The sequence below is a fragment of the Ursus americanus genome, chromosome 8, assembly GCF_024610735.1.
Source record: "Ursus americanus isolate L20-20 chromosome 8, mUrsAme1.1.p, whole genome shotgun sequence".
Lineage (NCBI taxonomy): Eukaryota > Metazoa > Chordata > Mammalia > Carnivora > Ursidae > Ursus > Ursus americanus.
The window spans coordinates 2,592,052-2,613,708 of NC_142134.1; the positions used below are offsets into that span (position 1 = coordinate 2,592,052).

The 21,657-nt window shown below is 39.6% G+C and overlaps 1 protein-coding gene across 3 annotated transcripts in view; it reads left to right on the plus strand.

The window, feature by feature from the left end:
* The window catches only part of SLC39A8 (solute carrier family 39 member 8), a 73,826-nt gene that overhangs the window by 19,840 nt on the left and 32,329 nt on the right, over positions 1 to 21,657 (plus strand). For all 3 annotated transcript variants that reach the window (XM_045792564.2, XM_045792547.2, XM_045792554.2), the window contains exons 3-6: positions 4,129 to 4,291; positions 10,718 to 10,887; positions 11,995 to 12,117; positions 12,798 to 12,965. In XM_045792564.2, coding sequence (XP_045648520.1) covers positions 4,129 to 4,291; positions 10,718 to 10,887; positions 11,995 to 12,117; positions 12,798 to 12,965 — 624 coding nt within the window. The remainder of the gene's footprint in view (positions 1 to 4,128; positions 4,292 to 10,717; positions 10,888 to 11,994; positions 12,118 to 12,797; positions 12,966 to 21,657) is intronic.

The following is a 21,657-nucleotide window of genomic DNA, read 5'->3' on the forward strand; positions in this document are numbered from 1 at the left end:
ATGAGACCTCAGTGTAGAACTGGGCTCAGTTCCAAATATGTCGTGGACAAGTGGGGATTTATAGCCAAGGAGCAGGGTGGAGGTCAATGAATGGAAAATTACTATGGGGAAACATTGTGGGTGGGTGGGGGGGATTTTGGTTAAGCAAACTTAATAACATTCTTGCTGAAGGCAGGCTAGGGTGATCATATATCAAGGATGGAAGAGTCTTTCTAAGGAAACTTAGCACGATTCTTGCTAAAACTGGACAATGCAGGCTCTATAAGGATGGACACAAGACTGAGGCCTCATGGGCTTAGAGAAGCCTGACCAAAGTTGAGTCAGGTACAGTGCCTGTATCATTATCCACACTGTGTAATTTCAAATCTTGCCTGACTCTTCGGCATTTATCATAAGCATATTTTAACTCTACAGAATGTTGGAGGAGGAAGTTGCCCTTATCATTCAACCCTGCCCCATCCCCTCCCTGCATCAGCATTTCCACAAAGATATGTCTGGGAAAGACACAAAAACAACAGAACAAAACCAAACCAAAGTTTCTGACAAGTCAGAATCGGTGAGGAAAAAGGAGTAGGGGAAGTAGAAGAAGAAATGCATAGAACTCTTTGGTTAAATGATTTCGAGTATAATTTGAGATCTCGTGTATGATATGAATCTCAACCCCTCACCTCTATTACTTCCTTACTTTGGCCCTTCATCCATGGAAGACCCCTTTGAGATCACCTTAATGTGGCAAGAGACTCAAGGAGTTTAACTCGGACATTGAGAAAATGTCTTTAAGAAAGACGTCACCCCACTGAACATGAGGGTGTCTGCAGGCTGGGGTTTGCCTTTGGCAGCACAAAGCTCAAAGGGCCGTGGCAAACAGCAACCTGGTACTCTTGAGCGTAGCGGTGATGTAAAAACAGAGATGGAAAGAAAAAGGCTCAGTATGTAAGTGTAAAGCAGATGGTAAAAAAGCTCAGGAAGTTTTAGGAAGACACATACTCTCAGGCTCATCATCCTGTGTCGTTAGGAAGAGCCCTTGTGGCTCCTGGTTTCATAATTTGTTCCTTGTTTGTTTTGGAGGTGAAGGGGTGTGTTTGAGAGGATGTTTGACCTTCCTCAACCGTTCTACCGGTTTTGTTGTCACCTCACTGTTCAGGCACTGGGCTCTCATCCTGTTTGTCACTGCCCTGGGAAACACCGCCCTTTCTTAGACAACTGCTTTCTTTGTTGCTGGTTCAACTTTGTTAAATCAAAGCATTGTGGAAATTGAGGTTGTAAAGCCAAATAGGCAGCTCCGTAAGCTACTGGCATCCTACTTGCTGGTCGATGGCTCTTTTAAATAAATCAGGCCTACCATTAATTGAGTTTTGCCACACTGCTAGTATCCTGTTAATATTCTGTCCTTATTCTCATAAGGCAAGGCCTAGAGGTTGTTTTTTTTTTAAGTTTTCATTTAAATTCCAGCTAGGTAACATACAGTGTTGTAATAGTTTCAGGTGTATAGTATAGTGATTCAACACTTCCAGGCAACACCTGGTGCTCAGCACGAGTGCCCTCCTTAATCCCCACTCCCTATTTCCCCCATCCCACCACCCACCTCCCCTCTGGTGACCATCAGTTTGTTCTTTATAGGTAAGAGTCTATTTCTCAGGCGAGGCCTAGAGTTTTCTCATCTCTCTACCTCCTTGTTCTTTCTGGTGAGTGGGCAATTGCCACTGTCAAAGTGTTATTATCCATGACCACCTGTCCAGCCAAAATTTCTACACAGACGCTGCACAGAGCGTGAAGACTCTGAGCTATCTTACAGCATTGATCATATGTTCCTTCGGCTACGCTATTTTTCCCCCAATTGCATGGAGGAGAGCATCTTTAATGATGTATGATGGGCAATTAACCTCTTCGCTGCCAATTACAGTAAAACGGTGAATTTACGTTGTGATCCAGTAGCTGTGTGCATGTTGTGTACCTGCAGCAAAAGTTTCTCTAAGTGATACTTACCCTTATTGTGTGTGCTACACTCTATAGTTTCTATGATGATTTTTAGCTCCTTACAAAATGCTGATGGTGACGTTGTAAGTGGATTTCCTGACCCACTTGAGTCTGAAAAGAACTGCTTTAACAGTCATCAAGTTTTAGGAAGTCTTAGTATGCTAATTCTGAGAAGACTTTGGAAATTATCTATGGGCAGCTTCCCCTTTTCATTCTAGTTCTGAGCTGAAGGAACTTGAAGTCCAAGTAGGTTAAGACTTCCTTGTGGGGAAACAGTGCCGTTTTATGTTTATGCTACTATACCCATTTATTCCTGGAATCGTGCAGTGGGCAGTTTGACCACATGGACTCTAAGTTTTGAGTCTAGCAATTAGGCTGGACTCAAAACTTGGGTGGCTTCGTGGTAACAAATATTATCATTCCCACTTTCCTTCCTCCAGTCGAGCTATTTTCTCCCTCCATTAGTTCATTATCCCCCCAGTCTGCCAAACGGAAGACTGTTAACGGAGCATTGAGTGTGGTGCATTGAGTGTGGTGTCGCCTCTTCTAGGGATGGCACACAGCTATCATTGTCATGAACCCAAGCCCATTGTCATGGCTTGAACAAGGAATAGCTTGAGGCACATACTTAGGCTTTAGAAAAACAAAGAAGTCTAAATGTGAACTTTCTTTAATGCATTTGCAATTTAGTTTAGCATACATCTTGGTGTATTTGATGTTTTTTCATCTTAACAATCAGTACCAATCTCTTTTTACCCACATCTTACATTTTTAGTTTCATTGTTTCTGCTGTGGAGGGAATCACAGAACTTCATGGTCAATTAACACCAACTTTTGAGTTCTCAAATGCCATTCATAGAGTGTTAGTCACCTCGCGTTGCCCTAACAGAATACCATAACCCGGATAGCTTAAACAACGGAAATTAGTTTTCTCGTAGTTCTGGAGATTGGAAGTTCAAATTGAGAGGTCAGAAGCATCGCTGTCTGGTAAGGACGCTGTTTGGACGGCCTTTTAGCTGTCCACTCACATGGTGGAGAGAGAAAGGGCAGGCAAGCTCTTTGGTGTCTTTTCTTATAAGACCACTAATCTAGGTGGACTAGGATACCACTCTCTTTGCCTCATGTAACCCTAATCATTTCCCAAAGGCCTCAACTTTAAATATCATTATATCAGGAGTTAGGGCTTCAATACATGAATTTTGGGAGAACACCAGTCCAGTCTACAGCACAAAGCCGAGTAAGATCTTAGTGGGGTTTAAATATTGGCTGAAGCATGCAAAGAACTTTCTGAATCATAGTTACTAAAGATAGACTCTTCTGTTTGAATGAATGGATATTTTTCACAGTCTATACTTCTTACAATGATTACTAACCACAGTAACACATTTAATTTCTTTTATATTCTCAATAATACAAGTATGTGGATGATAGTTTACAGTTAAAATATGTCCGAGAATAAAATGATACCTTCAAAAAGTGATTTTCATAAAGAATTTTTTCCTAAAAAATTTTGTTAATGGTTAATGAACTTCCAAGCAGCCTAGCACTATTTTCAAAACCTTATATAGTAGAGAAAAGCTAACCCCCATCATTGAGAACAATACATATTTTAGCAAATAATGATATGTGCTAAAGACAGACTTTAAAACAACTTTTATATGTTGGAATTATTATTGCTGTCTAGATGCATGGATCAGTTTCTTAGTTACGAAACTATAAGGGAGCCAGGTGTTTGTCTACAAGAAATCTTACAGAGAGTTACTCCAATAGCCTATACAAAATATCCAATCTAAAGACAAACAGAGAGGAGAGATTGAGAATGTAGAACCCTCTTAAAGCTTTTGATTTGAAAGCTATTGGTCTACTTTTAATGTTTGTAATATCCTTGGAAACCCCCAAACCAGTTCTTACCTTTTTGACTGCCATAGGTAGACTGTTGATCAAGAAGGATTTTTGTTTTTTTTGTTGTTTGTGTTATTTTTTTCTTGTTTCTAGGTTTAAAGGGATATGGACTCTTTTAAAAATTTTAGGGCTTTTCTGTAGAGTTAGTGCTGTGTCTAGATGAAATATTCTGTCTCTCTAAAGTATCTTTGCGTGCATGCTTTCACTATGCTAACACATATATGTTTACTTTGTTTATCCTGTTGGCAGTGTCTGTCAGCTGAAGAGATCTTTTCCCTTCATGGCTTTTCAAATGCTACTCAGATAAGCAGCTCCAACTTCTCTGTCATCTGTCCAGCGGTCTTACAGCAATTGAACTTTCATCCTTGTGAGGATCGGCCCAAACACAAAACAAAACCAAATATTTCAGAAGGTATGTTGGAAGTGTTTTTCTCCTATTTGTTTGAAAAGTCTATAGGCTGGTCTGAAATTAAATTCACATGCTTCTTTCTTTGCTTTATTGCTTTTAATTAATATACACAGAAGCCATTGGTAAAATACTTATATTCTGAAAGTATTTAGAATAAGAATAATTAGAACTCATATAAACTTCATAAATCGTGCTTTTCTATTTGTGGAGTCAAAATTACACTTGGTACTCTTGAAAACTTTGTAAAACTCAAGACTTGACTTTATTTTATTATTTATTTATTTGTTTATTTTATTTCTTTATTTACCTATTTATTTATTTTTTAGAGAGAGAGAGCGAGCATGGGGTGGGGGAAGGACCGAACGGGAGGGAGAGAGAGAATCTTAAGCAGGCTCCATGCTCAGCACGGAGCCAATGCTGGGCTTGATCTCACAATCCTGAGATCACGACCTGAACCAGAGTCAAGAGTCGGACGCTTAACCAACTGAGCCATCCAGGTGCCCCCTCAGTTCTGGATTTTAAACAATATATGCTTTATACTGTTCAGGTTGGAGTGTACATTAACTATTTGGCTCATAATTGATCAATTTCCATTACCTTTGTGCTTATCATATTATTTAAAAACTTATCCATTTATCCATAATTTTCAGTAAAGGGATAGGGGAATAGCATGGTTCTAGATTAAATATTAAGGTACTGAGTTATTACTGCTTTAATTTTTGTAAATGAAAGAAAATGCCAGTGACTATTGTAAGTGCCTCGGATAGTATTGCCAGAGATGTTGCATTTCAAAGGAATAACCTGCTGCACAGAGATTTTAAAATATAAGAAAACAAGTATGTGCTTACTCTGTCATTCACACACTTAAACATGTAGAAGAATTCTTTTGCAGATGAAATAAACCGCTTGTTCAGGGGGTCTGTTTGTCATCTTTGTGCAACTTCTTGGTATCCTCAAATTGTTAACCTGACCCACATGGATATTTTAATTCTCCTTTTTTTGTTCACTCAATAAATGTTTATTGAATGACATGCCAAGCACTATTCTGGGCACTGGGGATTCAGGAGTCAGCAAGAAAAATTCCCTGCCCTTTCAGGACTTACAGTGTAATGGAGAAGAGAAATAATAAAATTTATAAAACAAACAAATAAATAATATAATTTCAGGGTGATAAATGTGAAAATAAAGCAGGTAAGGAATAGAAGGAAACAGTGGGTGAGTGTGATTTTTGACAGGTGAGAGGAGGCCTCTCTGATAAGGTTACATTTGAGCAGAGTCCTGACCGAGGGTAGGGAGGGGACCATGGCAAGATCTTCTCTGGGAAAAGAACATTCTTGGTCAAGGGAAGAATCAGCATAAACTTGGCAATGAGCTTGGCATATGGAAGGAACAGCAAGAAAGTGTGTGTCTGGAGCATAGTAAGCAGGTGGGAGACTAGAAGGAAATGATGCCAGGGCCCTGTAGGGTACAGTAAGTTGACTGGATCTTACTCTGAATGTGGTATGAAGACACTCTAGGATTCTAAACAGGGGAGTCACATGATTTTGTTTGGATTCGTAAAAGATTACTCTACCTGCAGTTGGAAGAACAGGTTGCCATGGGGCAAGAGTAGAAGCAAGGCAATGAGTCAGTAGACAGTTGCCAGCAGTTGGTGCTCAGGATGATGACACATGAACTAAGGTGGGAGAAGTAGAAGGGAGGAGAAGTGATCAGATCCAGGATGGATTTTGGAAACTGCTAGAATGGTCTGCGTCTGGCTGAATGTGGGGGTTGGGAAGAATGCATCAAGGTTTGAGCCACTGAAACTATAGAGATGGTTGTGCTATTTCCCAGGGTAGAGAAGACCAGGAGGAGCAGTTCCTTACGGGGAAGCACATGCTGAGGGTCGGGTGTAATTTTTCACACGGCCAGTTTGAGACTTTGACACAGACCCACAAGGAGGGACGTCCAGCAGCAGTGGCATGCACACATTTAGTACTCAGACCACAGGTCAAGGCTAGAGATTTGTCGGCTTAGAGATGGCATGTGAAGCCACTGGTCTGAGTGAGCACATCTGACCTGAGTGTGAAAGACTATAAAGAGAGAAAAGATAGAGAAAAAAAGGGACATCTCAACAAAGGAAGTGCTTATTCTACCAACTTGTGGGTTCCTTTTTCTATATGTGAATACTTCAGTCTCTTTCTGAGTAACAGGAATTGCAACAATGACAAAAATATTGATAACATCCAATTTTTCTGTAATACTTACTGCATGGCAGGTGCTCTTTCAAATACTTGACATATATTAACTCATTTAATCTTCATACAACTATATGGTGTAGAAACTGCTGTTCCCATTTTATGGCCAAGGAAATGTAGGTCCAGAGAGTTTCAAGTCTTTTGCTCAAGAGCACACAATTTGTACACGATAAAGCCTGGTTCGAACCCAAGCTGTCTCCGCTTCAGGATCCATGTTCTCTTTTATATTCTGTATTTACATACACGAACAACAGAAGGCCCCAAACATACTTTATTAATATAGTTAGCAATTTTGTGAATAATAATTTTACAACTAATTGTTTAAGCAACTATTTTTCTAGATTATATACTAAATAGGAATGTGTTTGTATTTCTACAAACTGGTTTAATATGGTTTGCATTTTATATTCAAAAGTAAATTCAAAAAATGCTTTACATATCAAAATTTAATAGTAGTATATCATATGAAAAGCATAGATACTGAAGCCAGCTTACCTGGGCCCAAATCCCAGCTCTATAATTTTCCAGCTCTGTTGGGCACCTGACTGTGTCTTTCTGCCTCAGTTTTCTTACCTGAAACAGTACCTTTACCATAAGGTTGCTATAAGGGTTAAATGACTTAATATCCGTAAAGCATGTAGAATACAATATGGCATGTAGTTAGGCCCCATATATACATCTGTTACATAAAATACAGCTATCAGGTACATAATTCTGGGCATAAGAGACGAAGCTTCAGAAAAAGAAAGTTCTCTACTCCGTGCAGTTTAGTGACTGACATTCCAAAGTGTTTTTAACCTTAATTCTTAGGTTTCCTCTATCTCAGGAGCTGGGAGGTTGGATCAAGGAATTGGGAAGCAGGAAGTAAGAGCGTTCCAGGGTCAACACTGCAAAGTCATAAAATGAAAAATCAATAGTTCTAAGTCACAAGATTAGACAGGCACCAAATATTTGGAGAGAAGCCTAATAAAGACAGAAATGCCTCTTAGGGTCACATTGTTTAAGGAATTGAAATGAGGCTGGAGTGGGTGGGACAGGGTAGGAGAAGAGAGAAGAATTTCTGGAGAATTAGGGAAACTGGTAAAGTACTCATTATTACTAATCTAAGATGTTTAATTCGACACTACATTGCCTTTATTTGGTGTACTCTCGTTTTATTTTAGTGCAGCTCTGTGTGCATCTGTGTTGAGCAATTTATTTAATATATCTGTGCCTCAGTTATCTCATCTGTAAAATGGAGATAATTATAGTTCGATCCTTCTAGAATTGTTGGGGTATCAAGTGAGTTAGTATATACAAATGCCTGGAATAGTGCCTATGTCTTCACTCCTCTTATACATGTGTCCATAGGTTCACTCCATTCCCTGCTCCCTGTGTAAGCCTCTTCTTTTCCCACACATAAATTATTTTTTAAGTAATGAAAGGCACTGGATTCTTGATATAATAGTTCGCTTAATATAGAGTCAATTCTGAGTTCTTTCAAAGAAATGAAAAACCAAAGTAAAACTAATTCAAAGGAGTCATGACATAAAGCTTTTATAAACATGGTACGTGGTCCAATTACCTTCAATCAGAGAGCCATGGGAAGCATGAGGAGAGAGGGATAGCTGCCTGGAGGAGCTGGGAAAGCTTTAGAGACGATGTCTTGGTGTTGGCTTAAAGAAACATGTGTGAGTTTCTCAGGCAGTGAAGATAGAAAGATATTTTCAGATAAAGAACCACAAGTAAAGGTAATTTTGTTCTTGGAAAGCATTGTGTTAGCATAAAGGCCATGTTGAGAAGTGTGTAAATAACACTGGAAAAGTCATGTGGGAGTCAGCTTATAAAGAAGAGAGGTGTGAGATGATCCAAGTTGTGTTTTAGAGTAGTAAGTCTGGTGGGGGGAGGAGGGCCGTCATAATGCATCAGAAGAGGAAGTGAGATGATGAGGGCCTGAACTCAAGGCGTTAGCAATGGTGATGGAGAAACTGGAGTGAGAGATATCTCAAGCAAAACTGATAGGGTTTGGTCGCCAACTGTCTATGAAATTGACTGGTTGGGGTAAGAAATTGAAATTGATCCTAATGTTTCTGCTGTCTACAGAGATCACAGATTTCTCGGGGGAAAGTGATACGTTTCGTATGTGTATGTGATTGTGCCTCAGGTTGGTACTCAGAAACTTCGTTGCATTTTTACTTTAGGTTCAGCATCCTATTTGATGAGATTATAAATATTTGTTGAACGAATGCCTGTAGGCTAGTGAAGTGATAGAAGGCTGTTCCTATTAAAGGAAACTACACATCGCTACACCATGGAGGGAGATGTGGGATTGAGGGCTTTCTCTAAGTGGAGAGTCTGAAGGGAGTAGGTAGTATTGTTTTAGGTGATAAGGTGGTAAACAGGAATGAGGTGGACCTTCATAGTTCCAATGAAATGACTTTGCAGGACCTGTTCAGGGGTCTGGAACTGATAGGAAAGCGTCTGGAGAAGATAAAGTCATGGTCAGTGCTGTAATGAGTCTTGTGGTAACAGTAACATTTACTTTCTGCTCGTTTTATTTGATGTACAGCATAGACGACCTGTATTGCTTTGTGTGCATTTGTGCCTACACATTTCCCAGTTCCCTAAGCAGAAGGTCCAGCCTCCTTGTTGGCAGGAACCATGGTTTGGTCTATATGGGAGGCTTCGTAAGCATTTGGTAAGGTCGTTTATTTGGAGATAGAATCGCGTGAACTACAATAGTGGTGAGCAACCTTATATTCATGAAGCACAATATAAAACATCTACAGTTTTGCTGAGTCCCTTGGTCTTGTTAAAAATCAGAATACCTCTACAGGAGCAATGAAGCATATTGCTCAAATACGTCAGCCCTGCAGCCAGACCGCCTGGGTTCAAAGTCCAGCTTTCCCTCCGCGTGGCCCGGGCCGCTCGCTCCAACTCCGCCTGCTGTGGTTTCCCCAACTGTGTGACGGAGGCACTGGTAGTCCTTGCCTCACAGGGTTTAGTGAGGGTGGAATCCATGAACGCATGTGAGCTTCTTAGCGGGTACGCGGCGATGGCGAACACTCGTAAGCAGGAGGTGTGGCTACGGTGCTCCACTGACAGTGTCGCTGAGAAGGGGGGCCTGACGTTGAAACATGTCTTCTGGACAGTTTAGAGAAGCGGCGGCGCACAGGCAACGTCATCGGCTGTCATGCTGACGTTCGTGCGCGGTGTGCGGGGCACACGCACAGCCCCGCGTGACATGGTTCCGGGGCCCGTGCGAAGGTCAGCCTGCACTGCCCTCCGCGGCTGGCCTGGGACCTCACGCCAGACTTCGCTTACGCTCCCGTTGTGTCCTCAGACCACCCCCCCGGGATAATCAGGAGGAAAATGAGGTGACACACGCCACTAGCTGGAAAGCTTAGGATGGCATTCGTTCATTTCATTCCAGGCAATATGTATTAAGCACCTATTGGATACCAGGCCTGAGGGATAGAGAGTCGGAAGACTCGCCACGGACTTCTGTCCCCAGAGTCCGCATGACATAGGATACTCTCGCCCTGATCTGGGCTCAGCGGGGCCAGCTGGGCAACACAGCCACTCTCCGGTTCCCATGTGCTCCCCTCCTGAGTGCTCCCTGCACCGGGCTGAGTCCAGGTCCTGGAGGCCCCAGCTGGAGGGCCGAGGTGCTGCTTTCCCAAAGACCTCCTCTGCAGGGGCGCCTGCAGACCAGCGATTATGACAAACGCAGTATCAGCAGCGCCGGTCACCTTGAAGCTAACCCATACCACCCATCTCCACCCCTACCCTCCACCCATCGCTTTGTACCTTTTCCCTGAAACTCACACCGCCTCTATATTCCTCTGAAAGGCTGAGTTTTAGACCAGGCTTTGAGCTACAGATGAAAGTAGGTGACTTGGAGCCCGTGGGCCTCAGATGGTTTGTCACTATTCCAGATGTTTGCCGAGTTCCCTGCAAGCTATAAAATTCTTTGAGCCTTTGAGTGGTTTGGGGCTGGTGACAGTATAAGCAGTGTTACTCTTAATATTTATTATTCTGTATTTATGTTCACAATTTTCTGCATAATTTTCATTGAGAAGATCTTGTTATTTTAAAGAAGTATCTGGTTCAAGCTTTTAAAGAAAAAAGTTGTTTCAAGGTTCATGTACAGTAAGATTTCATTTGGCTTCATTGCTCTGATTAATTTCTACTCTTTCCCTCTGACCTGCAGTTTGGGGATATGGACTCTTGTCAGTGACAATTATTAATCTGGCATCTCTCCTCGGATTGATTTTGACTCCATTGATAAAGAAATCTTATTTCCCTAAGATATTGACCTTTTTCGTGGGTCTGGCTATTGGGACTCTATTTTCAAATGCCATTTTCCAGCTTATTCCAGAGGTAAGGATGTTGGCTGTTTGTTTCTGTGAATGATTGTTTCTTTTAAATGTTTTAGCACTTTGTACATTTTAAGGCTCCATAATTCTCACAGCGTTTTATGGTCTGGTTGATAGTGTTGGATAAGAGAAAGCTGAATCACAGCAGATGAAAAAGCTTGTCTCAAGCTACAGGATATATCAGTGTCAGAGATAAAATTAATATTCTAAGAGGCCAGCCACCAGGACGTGCCCAGACAGCTCTGGGACACCTCTAAGGGCCTTACAACTTTATTTTGTCTTGCATTTTGGCAAACTTAATTTTTCTATGATCTTTTATTACTTATTTATTTTCTAAAGAGCCTGCAATGTCAGATTTACTGAAGATATACCACAAAATGTCCTCAAACATTTACTGCAGCTTTTATTTAAGTTTGTGTGTCTTGTCTGGTAGGAAAACCTTGACTCTTTATAATTTCAAACCCTAGCTCTTGCCCCATGTCCCATAAACAGTAGATTATTTCATTCTCACGTGTGTGTGTGTGTGTGTGTGTGTCTGTGTGTGTGAATGAAATCTTTTCTTCTTCATTCTTAGGCCCAGCCCTTGAGTTCTTTATCTCTTTAGGGCCTACCAGGATCCCCTAGGTTTAAAAGGGTCTCTCTTGGGAAAACAGTAATCCAAATGGCTTGTCATATTTGCTTTAAAAATTTGAATCTGGGTTTGATGGACAAATATATTACTTTTAGAGAAAATGGATTATCAGTGTCTCATTTTTCTTCATTACCTGGATCTATCATTATCAATAAAAGTGGGAATCGGTGCTTCTTCTTTACTATGAAAAGCTTTCTCCTTCAAGGCAAATAATGCTGAAGGTGGGAAACTATAAGATACTCTGGGGGTTTTATTAATAGAACTTCCTCTGGTTATAAGACTCCTATGTGATCTCTTACAGTTTGGTTACTTAAGTTTCATAGTTTCTATTTTGTGATTTTGGTGGTTAAATTCCCAATATTACCTCACCTGAAGATGGACTTAGAACTTTGGTGAAAATTGTATACTGAAAGATTTCTTATTATTTTCCAGAAATCAGGTTAAATTACCTGTTTTTACCTGAATTTTTTTCTCTCTCAGGCATTTGGATTTAATCCCAAAAGTGACAACTATGTTGAGAAGGCAATTGCTGTGTTTGGTGGATTTTACATGCTTTTCTTTTTTGAGAGAGTGCTTAAGATGTTATTAAAGACATATGGTCAGGTAAGTAGACTTTATTGAAAATGTTTGATGTTTGATCCCTGAAAGCTACTTTATATAGATTTATAGGCAAATAAAGGCAGGAATTTTATTCTTTTTCTTTTTTTTCTTTTGAGAGAGAGAGAGGGCACAAGCAGAGGGGAGAAGCAGAAGGAGAGACAGAATCTTAAGCAGGCTCCACGCCCAGCACAGAGCCTGCCATGGGGCTAAATTTCATGACCCTGAGATCATGACTTGAGCTGAAATCAAGAGTCAGATGCTTAACTGACTGAGCCACTCTGGTGCCCTTGGAATTTTATTCTTATAATTATGTGAACAGCTCAGTTATTAGACTTGTGAATGTGAAGAGAAAGAAGAGTCAGTATAATGATAAGTATAAGAAAAACAATCGATTCACAGTGTAGAATTTGGAATAAGTACCAACAATTTAATGTCAAGAAAAATGTGCACAATTTGTATTCATTCATGTTCATCAAAATAAGAAGGCATATGTACCCTAATATGAAAAAACAGAATCTAATAAGTGAAGATACAATTATAAATCTAAAAAGATTACATATTGAATAGACATAAGAATTTTCTCTTGTGAATAAAAAGCACTAAACTCTCTACTTTCTTGCATGTGTGAACCATCATTTTTTATTCTTATAACCTCCTCTTGCTTTTTAAATTTTTTCATGTAGAATGATCATACCCACTTTAGAAATGATGACTTTGGTCCTTCTCATGAGAAAACTCATCAACCTAAAACGTTACCTGCCATCAATGGTGTGACGTGTTATGCAAATCCGGCTGTCACAGAGCCTAATGGACACATCCATTTTGATAATGTCAGTGTGGTATCTCTACAGGTACGGTGATTCCATTTTCTTTCTACTATATTGCATCCTTTGTATAATGTGAAGACTTCTGCGAATGTAGCCAAATCAGTATTTTACATGCTTAAATGTATCTGACTTATTGTATATGTGGGATAAGTGGAATGTAAGTCTGTATTCTTTTTCTAATTTTCCTCCATATAATTTACCCTGAACAAGTGAGTTAAGCAAGAAATTGAGGGTTACTGGATCTGAGACTTCATTATTCTCTAAGATTATTTAACTATATGTATGAGTTACTTAGATTTATACAGTGATACATAGCAAACGTAACCAGAGCATTTCTCTTATTTTGCAATTCTTTCAAGATCCAAAACCAAAGAATTCCTTTGAGTGATCTTGAAACTGCAAGAAAAAAAGATTTGTAAGCTATTAAAATTGTGTTCATTAATTAACTGATTTAGAATTTGTATCCCTGTCTTCTAAATAATGTTAATAGGTATCATTTCTTGAGTGAATATTATATGCTGGGTAGTATGCTAGGCACTTAATTGTTTTATCTCATTTACTTTTATTTTTAATTATTTTAAAAGATTTTATTGACTTATTTGACAGAGAGAGAAAGGGAGAGAGAGCATAAGCAGGGGGAATGGCAGAGGGAGAAGCGACTCCTCGCTAAACAGGGAGCCCCAATGTGGGACTGGATCCCACGACCCTGGGATCATGACCTGAGCCGAAGGCAGATGCTTAACCAACTGAGCCACCCAGGTGCCCCTCTCATTTACTTTTTATAACAATTATTCAAAATAGGGTTTATTTTCTACATCTTAGAACTATTTTGTTTTCAAGTGATGGATATCAAACCCAGATTACGTATGCAGAAAGGAGACTTTTTAAAAAAATTAATTAATCAATTAATTTGACAGAGAGAGACAGCCAGTGAGAGAGGGAACACAAGCAGGGGGAGTGGGAGAGGAAGAAACAGGCCCCTAGTGGAGAAACCCGATGTGGGGCTCGATCCCAGAATGCCGGGATCACGCCCTGAGCCAAAGGCAGATGCTTAACGACTGTGTCACCCAGGCGCCCCTGCAGAAAGGAGACTTTATTGGAAAGATAGTGGGTTGTCTAATGGAACAGCCAGGTTATAAGAAGAGCGAGAACCTAGGAACCATTAGAACCATTAGAACTCCTTGTCTTCATCTTCCCTGTAGCTCAGAGTCATTCTTTCTTTCACTGTGCACTGGCTCCTTCTATAAATGGGAAACATAGCCACTAGCAACTCCTGAGGTTTATGTCTTACAGTTTCAGTCACTAGAAGGAAATTGACCTGACTCTTTCAGTTCTAAGTCCAAATTCCTGGCAAGTGTCTCCTTGGTCTGGCTTGAATTAGTCATCCACTTCTAGATTAATCTAGAGGGTTGGGCCCCTTGTATGACTGCAAGGGCATATGGATGGAGTAGAGGAGGAATGGTTATGATATAAGGGTGCTAGGTGACAGTATCATTGGTGTTCACAACACTTCTCATTTGACAGATGAGGAAAGTAGAATTTTAGATATTAAATAACTTCCCCAGGGTCACTCGGTTGGTAAATAGCAGATCCATAAGCTACAAAGTTAAACACAATATAAAAAAGAAAAACTGAAAATAAAATCAAGGAAAGCCAGCTAAGAAAAAAAAGTAGAAAAAAAGATACCTGGAAGAGGTTGTTATGGCAAATGACCTGAGCTTCCTTCTGGAAAGAAAACATGATCATTCATACACTTTGCCCCACCTGATTAAGGAAAATCTCAAGTGTGTTTGAAGAGGCATTTTTGTGTTAGCACTGAGCTAAGACAGGAAATTATTTCATGCAGTGTAATGAATGATATTTTGAGCCAAGATTTTGCAAAGAATATGCATATGTTCAAATAGATAATTTCTTACAATAATTATAACTAACATTTATTAATGCTCAGGGACTCTGCCTAGAAATTTAAATTAATGTCCTCCTTGAACCCTCATCGTAGCCTAGGAGACAGTACTGTTGCAATTCAGAGACTATCCTTTGGAGAGGTTAAATAACAAACCCAAGGACACGTAGCTCCTACATGGCAAAGCTTGGAACAGGACCAAGGGCATCTGATGCTGAAGCCTGCATGCTTGTATACCTTGCTGGATTGTCTTCTTCAGGTCATTACTCTACTAGAATCAAGGTGATGACATTAACTTTTAACCTAATAACTATTAATTTTTGTAAGGAAAGAAGATCATTTGGCCCGAGGCTGTTGCTTCCTGAAGACAAATAAATTGAACTGCTCAAAAGTTTGATTTTAGTTTTGAAGTTTCTGGGCTCCTGATTTATGATTTACCATGGCCAGAAGACGTGTTTGTAGTAAATATGAACACCGTGACAAAAATGGGATCCCGCACGTGATCCTGTTTCACGTAATTTACAAATATCAGTTGAAAAGCTATTCCTACTGTCCTTCTGGAAGTAATGCTTGAACACAGGCTTTCATTCATTTACCCAATAACCATTTAGTACCTGCTCACTGTCCTAGGCACTGGGGATTCAGAAGCGGATGAATTCTTGTGAATCTTACAGTTTATTTAGGAGACAACATAGAAAAGAGTAAAACTAGAAAATACCACATAACAACAAATACTTTGATGAGAATAAAATATGGGGATGTGGGGGGCACCTGGGTGGCTCAGTCAGTTAAGTGTCTGCCTTCAGCTCAGGTCATGATTTTGGGGTCCTGGGACAGAGCACCGAGCTGGGCTTTCTACTCAACAGGGAGTCTGCTTCTCCCTCTCCCTCTGCCCCTCCGCTTGTTCATGCTCATTCTGTCTCTGTCTCTCTCAAATAAATAAATAAATTGAATCTTTAAAAAAAAATAGTGATGTGGGAATGACATGGGGGGGCTTCTTTGATTGATCAAGAAAGATCCCTACAGAGATCAGGAGAGAATTAGCTAACGAGAAAGAAGAGCCAGCCATGCAAATATCTGAGAAAAGAATATTCTAAAATCTTCGAGAAGAGTCAAGTGGGCTATATACAAGGGAACTGGAGGCTAAATGGCATTGGACTTCCTGACATCAGTGCTGGGGACTAATGGCACAATTCCATCAATATTCTGAGTAGATATGACTGTGAGGGCAACTGGGTGGCTCAGTCATTTAAGCATCCAACTCTTGATTTAGGCTCAGGTCATGATCTCAGGGTACTGAGATCGAGCCCTGTGTTAGGCTCTGCGCTCAATGTGGAGTCTGCTTGAGATTCTCCCTCTCCCTCTGCCCCTCCCCTACCCTGCTTGTGCTCTCTGTCCCTCTAAAATTAATTAATTATTAACTAATTAATTATTAATTAACAATTAATTAATAAATAAATAAAATCTTAAAAAAAAAACGACTGTGGAATTGTAAACAATGGTAAACTACCAATCTAGTGAGAGGCTGTAATGAAGCTAGGATTCTGGAAATATACTTCTAGGAATTAGAAGTCCAACTGAAGGCAGAGAATGTGCGTTCCAGGATGACAGCCATGCACCAGGCCTTGAGATGAGCTGTACAAATAGTCCTGACACTAATTTCTCATGGGGACTATTTTTGGCTATTTTGGTTGAAGGCATAGTCTTAAATGAATAGAGACTTAAACTGAATAACATAATGTTATTTTCAGTTTTCTCTTTATATTGCATTAAAATATTGAAAGAGGTTGAATTTAAGAAATACCATAAAGGTTTAGATATTGCTTTAAGAGACAGTAGGTAGTATAATATTAGTGATAGTGATTTTAATAATAAAATTACAATATTTTCTAATATTTTATATGATAAAAATGACTTAACCTAGATACCCCCATTATGAGAATTGAACAGGATATGGAAAATTCATGGTTCATTTCTAAGTCCAAGAATCACCTTAAGAATTTTGTTGACGATTCTTGTTGCTACTGCTTCAACATAGTGAAGTTTTTCCAAATTGAAAATAAGAAACTATGAGCGAGTGAAGAAAAGTAGCCATATTTGGCACTCTATCAATAGAATGCAAATTATATGACAATCTAGACGATAATAGCATGATTTTTGACTCTGCTGGAATATAGGAAGAACAAAAGAATTGTTATAGAATAATTAAAATCCACGACTTAGGGATGTCTTAATTGATATTCATCCACATAATTCTGGTCCATCACAGAATACTCAGATGTGCAATAATATTTAAATTTAATTGCCTTTGGTATTTTGTCTATGTTCAGTCATATAAAAACCATAGCTTTACGCATTTAAAAAAATGTATTGCCATGTAAGTGTATTTATGACCGTAAGAGGATGGAAGATATTTTATTTAACAGTTCTTTAGTTTGATGATAACTTTTAAATATTTAAACAAATCAGTGAGACTTCCTTAGTAGCCTTACTCCAGACCCAGTAGATGTTGGGCCTCACAATCCATGGGACTCACAGGAGTGCGCGTGCGTGTGCATGCGTGCGTGCGCACGCTCATGCGCACACGCTCATGAGTGCGTGCGCACGGGGCACGCAGGTGCTTGTATGCAGGAGCACACATATTTCCAGGACAAGCTGGGGGTCATAGGGGAATAACAAGAAGGCAGTCATGAGGGAAGAAGGGGAACATAGTTACTCAGTTATTGCCACTGGGTAATGTTTCACAGCTCACCCCGTGACACTTGATGCTTTGTTCTCTCTGACGACCATATACACCTGTGGAGAAGTCATTTCAGTATCTATGCAGCCAGATGGGTCTTTTCCGCATGAATCTACAGCTTTAGAAGGACTATTTAGGTGTTGATTCCTTAGGCATGTTAGGTACTCCGGAGAGTGGTAGCTTTTCTAGGCCACTAGAGGGACCATCTGGCTTATTTCTCCTGTACTCTGTAATCAGTCTTTTTCTTTTTTTCTTTTAAACATGTTATGTTAGTCACCATGTAGTACACCATTAGTTTTTGATGTAGTGTTCCATGATTCATTGTTTGCATATAGCCAGTCTTTTTCTACAGGAAACCTCTTAATGCTTTTCTTTAGGAATTGATGTCAATAAATATAAAGTGATAGGCATTCCTTTTTTTTTTTTCCTAATGGAAGAAACATTAATATCAACCATTTTTAGAAGTTAAGTATTGTGACTTTTATGTTTAAAATTGAGGTACGGAGAAGTAGAATTTAGCTGCAAAATGTGGTGATGTTAGGGACACTTCCTTTGTCAACAACTGACATGAAGTGATATTCTCCAAATACAGAGAGAACGTTTTTGAGGTGCTTGGGTCTCCATGGGAGTCCAACAGATGTTAAATACATTTAATTCATTCATCAAATATTTCTGAGGACCTAGTATATTCTTGGCACTATTCTAAATACTGAGTACATACCAGTGGGATAGAACAGACAGACTTCATGTCTTTTCAGAACATAAGTAAAATATTATACTGAAATGGGGAAAGCATTCTTTTTCTTATTAAGTATGAGCTAGAAAAAACTGATCAGGAAACCCATATGTATGGGGCTTTCCCACTGGTCTTTTCTCCAGATGGTTGGTTTTTCTCCATTCTCGCCTGGAAGTGGCGAGGAAGTTGTGTATTCCTGGCTGCCCATGTTGGAAGTGGGGTGGGAGCAGCAGGGGCGGAGCATTGTGCAGCTTTGACGTAATACCCCTGTCTTTAGCTCTGCACGTCCTTGCAGCCTTCAGTCTGCCTTGCGTCCTTGAAGCAAAAGTCTCTCTGGTTCAGTATTCTCAGAGGGTGAATCTAGTCGTTTGGGGTGGTTGCCTTGTTGCATTGTTTTGGGAGCAAAGATCTGGGGTTCTGATTGCTCCTTTCATAAACTTACAATGAATTCTCTTATTTTTAGTTTTGTTCTTCACCTGTCACTTTCAGAGGTATTTGGTGCCTCCATTCCCTAAACTTCTCTGAAATTCTTGGCCCTGCATCACTTTATTTCTTGTTGACTTTTTTCTCATAGGCAGTCAGTTCGACTGCATCCTTCACTTTTCACTTTCCAAAACAAATATCTCCATGTTGTTATATCATCTCCCATTCTTTCTGTCCCGTGATGTGATGACCCTTTTTTTATTCCTTTATTTTAAGGAGTTTCAGGAGGGACTACAGATAAATATATATGTCCAGTCTGCTGTATTTCACCAAAAACCTATTTACTGTTTAAAATCACAATAGTTATGAAACAGAAATCAGTTACTTTCCTATATGTGGTTATATTAGCCATTAGTTAAAATTGAAAACTAAGTAAGTAATAAAGTGATGTAAGAAGTGATTTTCATTGATTTTGATTGATTGGTGTTTACAGAGAAGCTGGTTTAGTGGCAGGCAGACGATGCACCCAGACTGTCGTGAAGGGGAGTTCTGGGTTGTCAGTGGAATTTGCTCCCACTGGATCCATCTCAACACTTCTTGCCCCGTGGGCCATTTTACCTGGCTCTAGTCTTTGTGTTGGAAACATCACAAAAACTGATACCTGAATCCTTTCTGAATTTAGCCCATGCCTCACTGGTATTAACTATACCTTTATGCATCTCTAGCGAACCTTTTCAAAATTTCAAGAATATGTCTTCTAAAATCTTTTCATTACTCTGCAATATTCCCACTCTTACCGTTGCTTCCTTTAGTGAGACGGAGATCTTGCCTTGGAATCTGTGAAATTTGCTATCTCACCTCCTCTGCTACGTTCTGAAAACTGCTCCGTTTCATCTGCTCTCCACCTTTTCATTTGTGTCAGGACTTGTATTCTTTCTCCTTTTTTAAGTCCAGTTTCTCCAAATGTGTTCATCTTTCCCACAGCTTCTTCCTGTTTCCATTTATCTTTCCTGAATCTCTCCTTCTCCCCATGTCTACAAACATGCCCAAGTCTTTTCTACCTTAAAGTATTTTTTTTCCTGACTCTGCTTCTCCCTAAGATTTTTCAACCTTACTCCTTCCCTACACTGCCCAACTTCTTGAAAGACTAGTTAATACTGAAGATTGTGTCAGACATTGTCTTAAGTGCTTTACATATATTAACTCATTTACTCCTCACAGTAACAACCCTATTACGTAAGTATGGTTATTATCTCCGGAAACTGATGTACAGGGAGGTTAAGTAACTTGATCAAGGTCACACACATACCAAGTTAGGGTTTAAACCCATACACCCTGACCCCTAGGCCCATCTGGTTAACCTACCTGGCGCTACTCTATTATTTCTGTCTGCTAACTAGTCGTTATGTGCACCTTCCTCTTTTTCATCGTTTCCTCAAGTATTTAATCATGTATAAAAAAATCAGTGTTCTTCTCTGAAATTTCCCTTTGGGGTGATTCAAGTGATTTTTCTAGATACTGCACTATATTCTTAACACTCATTCTTATTCTTTTTGTGACATTTCTGTAGTTTAGCACATATTTGAGTACTTATTGTTGGCTGAATGCTAGGAATATAAAGGCATATCATTCACTGGGAGCCATTCCCTCCCTCTTGGAATTGCTCATTAGGTGGCTTTTGTGACACTATACTAACCTTCTTCTGATATTTTAGCTACTACTTTTCAGGTGTTTTCTCTGAATCTCCTTTTCCTTGCAGGGCAACTGGATGTGGAGAAGAAAGCAAGAGTTTTGGGGTTACACGGGCCAGTGTTCACATCTCAGCAATAAAATGTTTGTGGTGTGATTTAGGGAAAATCAATTAATATCTCTGAGCATTTGTTTGCTCTTCTGTTAAATGAGCAAAAATCCTTAAGCTAATGAATTTTTTTGTGAAAATTAAATAATTTATTATGGGTTAACTGTGTAACAACGTCTGACACACAGTATGCATGTGATAAATACATATTTCTCTTCTCCCATTCACCAGTTTTTATCCTTCTCTTTCCTTAGTTTTTATTCATAGCGACTTATCAAATCCTATCACTTGAACTTTCAGTCCTCTGGGAATAACTTCTAACTCTATATGCTTAATTATTTACATACTGTCCTTTACAAGAGGCCTTCTTGTACTAAGCCATAAAGGCTTTTGAATTTATTTGCATTTTTCCACTCGGAAACACAGAGTAACACATTGATAGGATGAAACATAGGAACATCACGCCTTCTCATCTCCATTATTTACCTTTTTCACAATTCGAGTACATTTTCTAAAAACTAAAGCTTGATTTTTAAAACTCGAAGGCCATCTTGTAATAAAGGCAAGTTTCTGAATGTACATGCTTGCAGGTCAGACATCGACTTTCTGTGAAATAGACTAAGAGAACTTGAAACATTTGTTCTCAATGGAGTAAAACTTTAAAGTCTAGTGTAATTTGCCATTTGAACGCTATTATCAGTTTTTGCACCCCAGGTTCTCTGTCAGAGTTGCTCAGTTATGCACTTATCAGTCCAGTTGTGTCTGTCACACTACGACACATCCAGTTCATTTGAAAGGACATTCCTAAGGATGTTCCTAAAGGAAATCCCTCAGGAGGGACCTAGGGTTATCTGCTGTGACTCCTTCAATGAGCCATTCATTCCCTGATTTCACACATTGACACATTAAATCATAATGAAAGAATGTTGGCACTACTGACTACTTACTAGACCAGCTGAGAGGATCAAGTAAGTTACTGTATATGACAGTGCGTTGAAAATAGCCAAGTCTGTACTGTTTAATCTAGTTGAAAGACAGACAGTTGCGTAAGGGTTCCAGTCAGGGACTGCTACGATATCCAGAAGAAAGGGGAAGATTTTTGTTTCCTGTTAATCA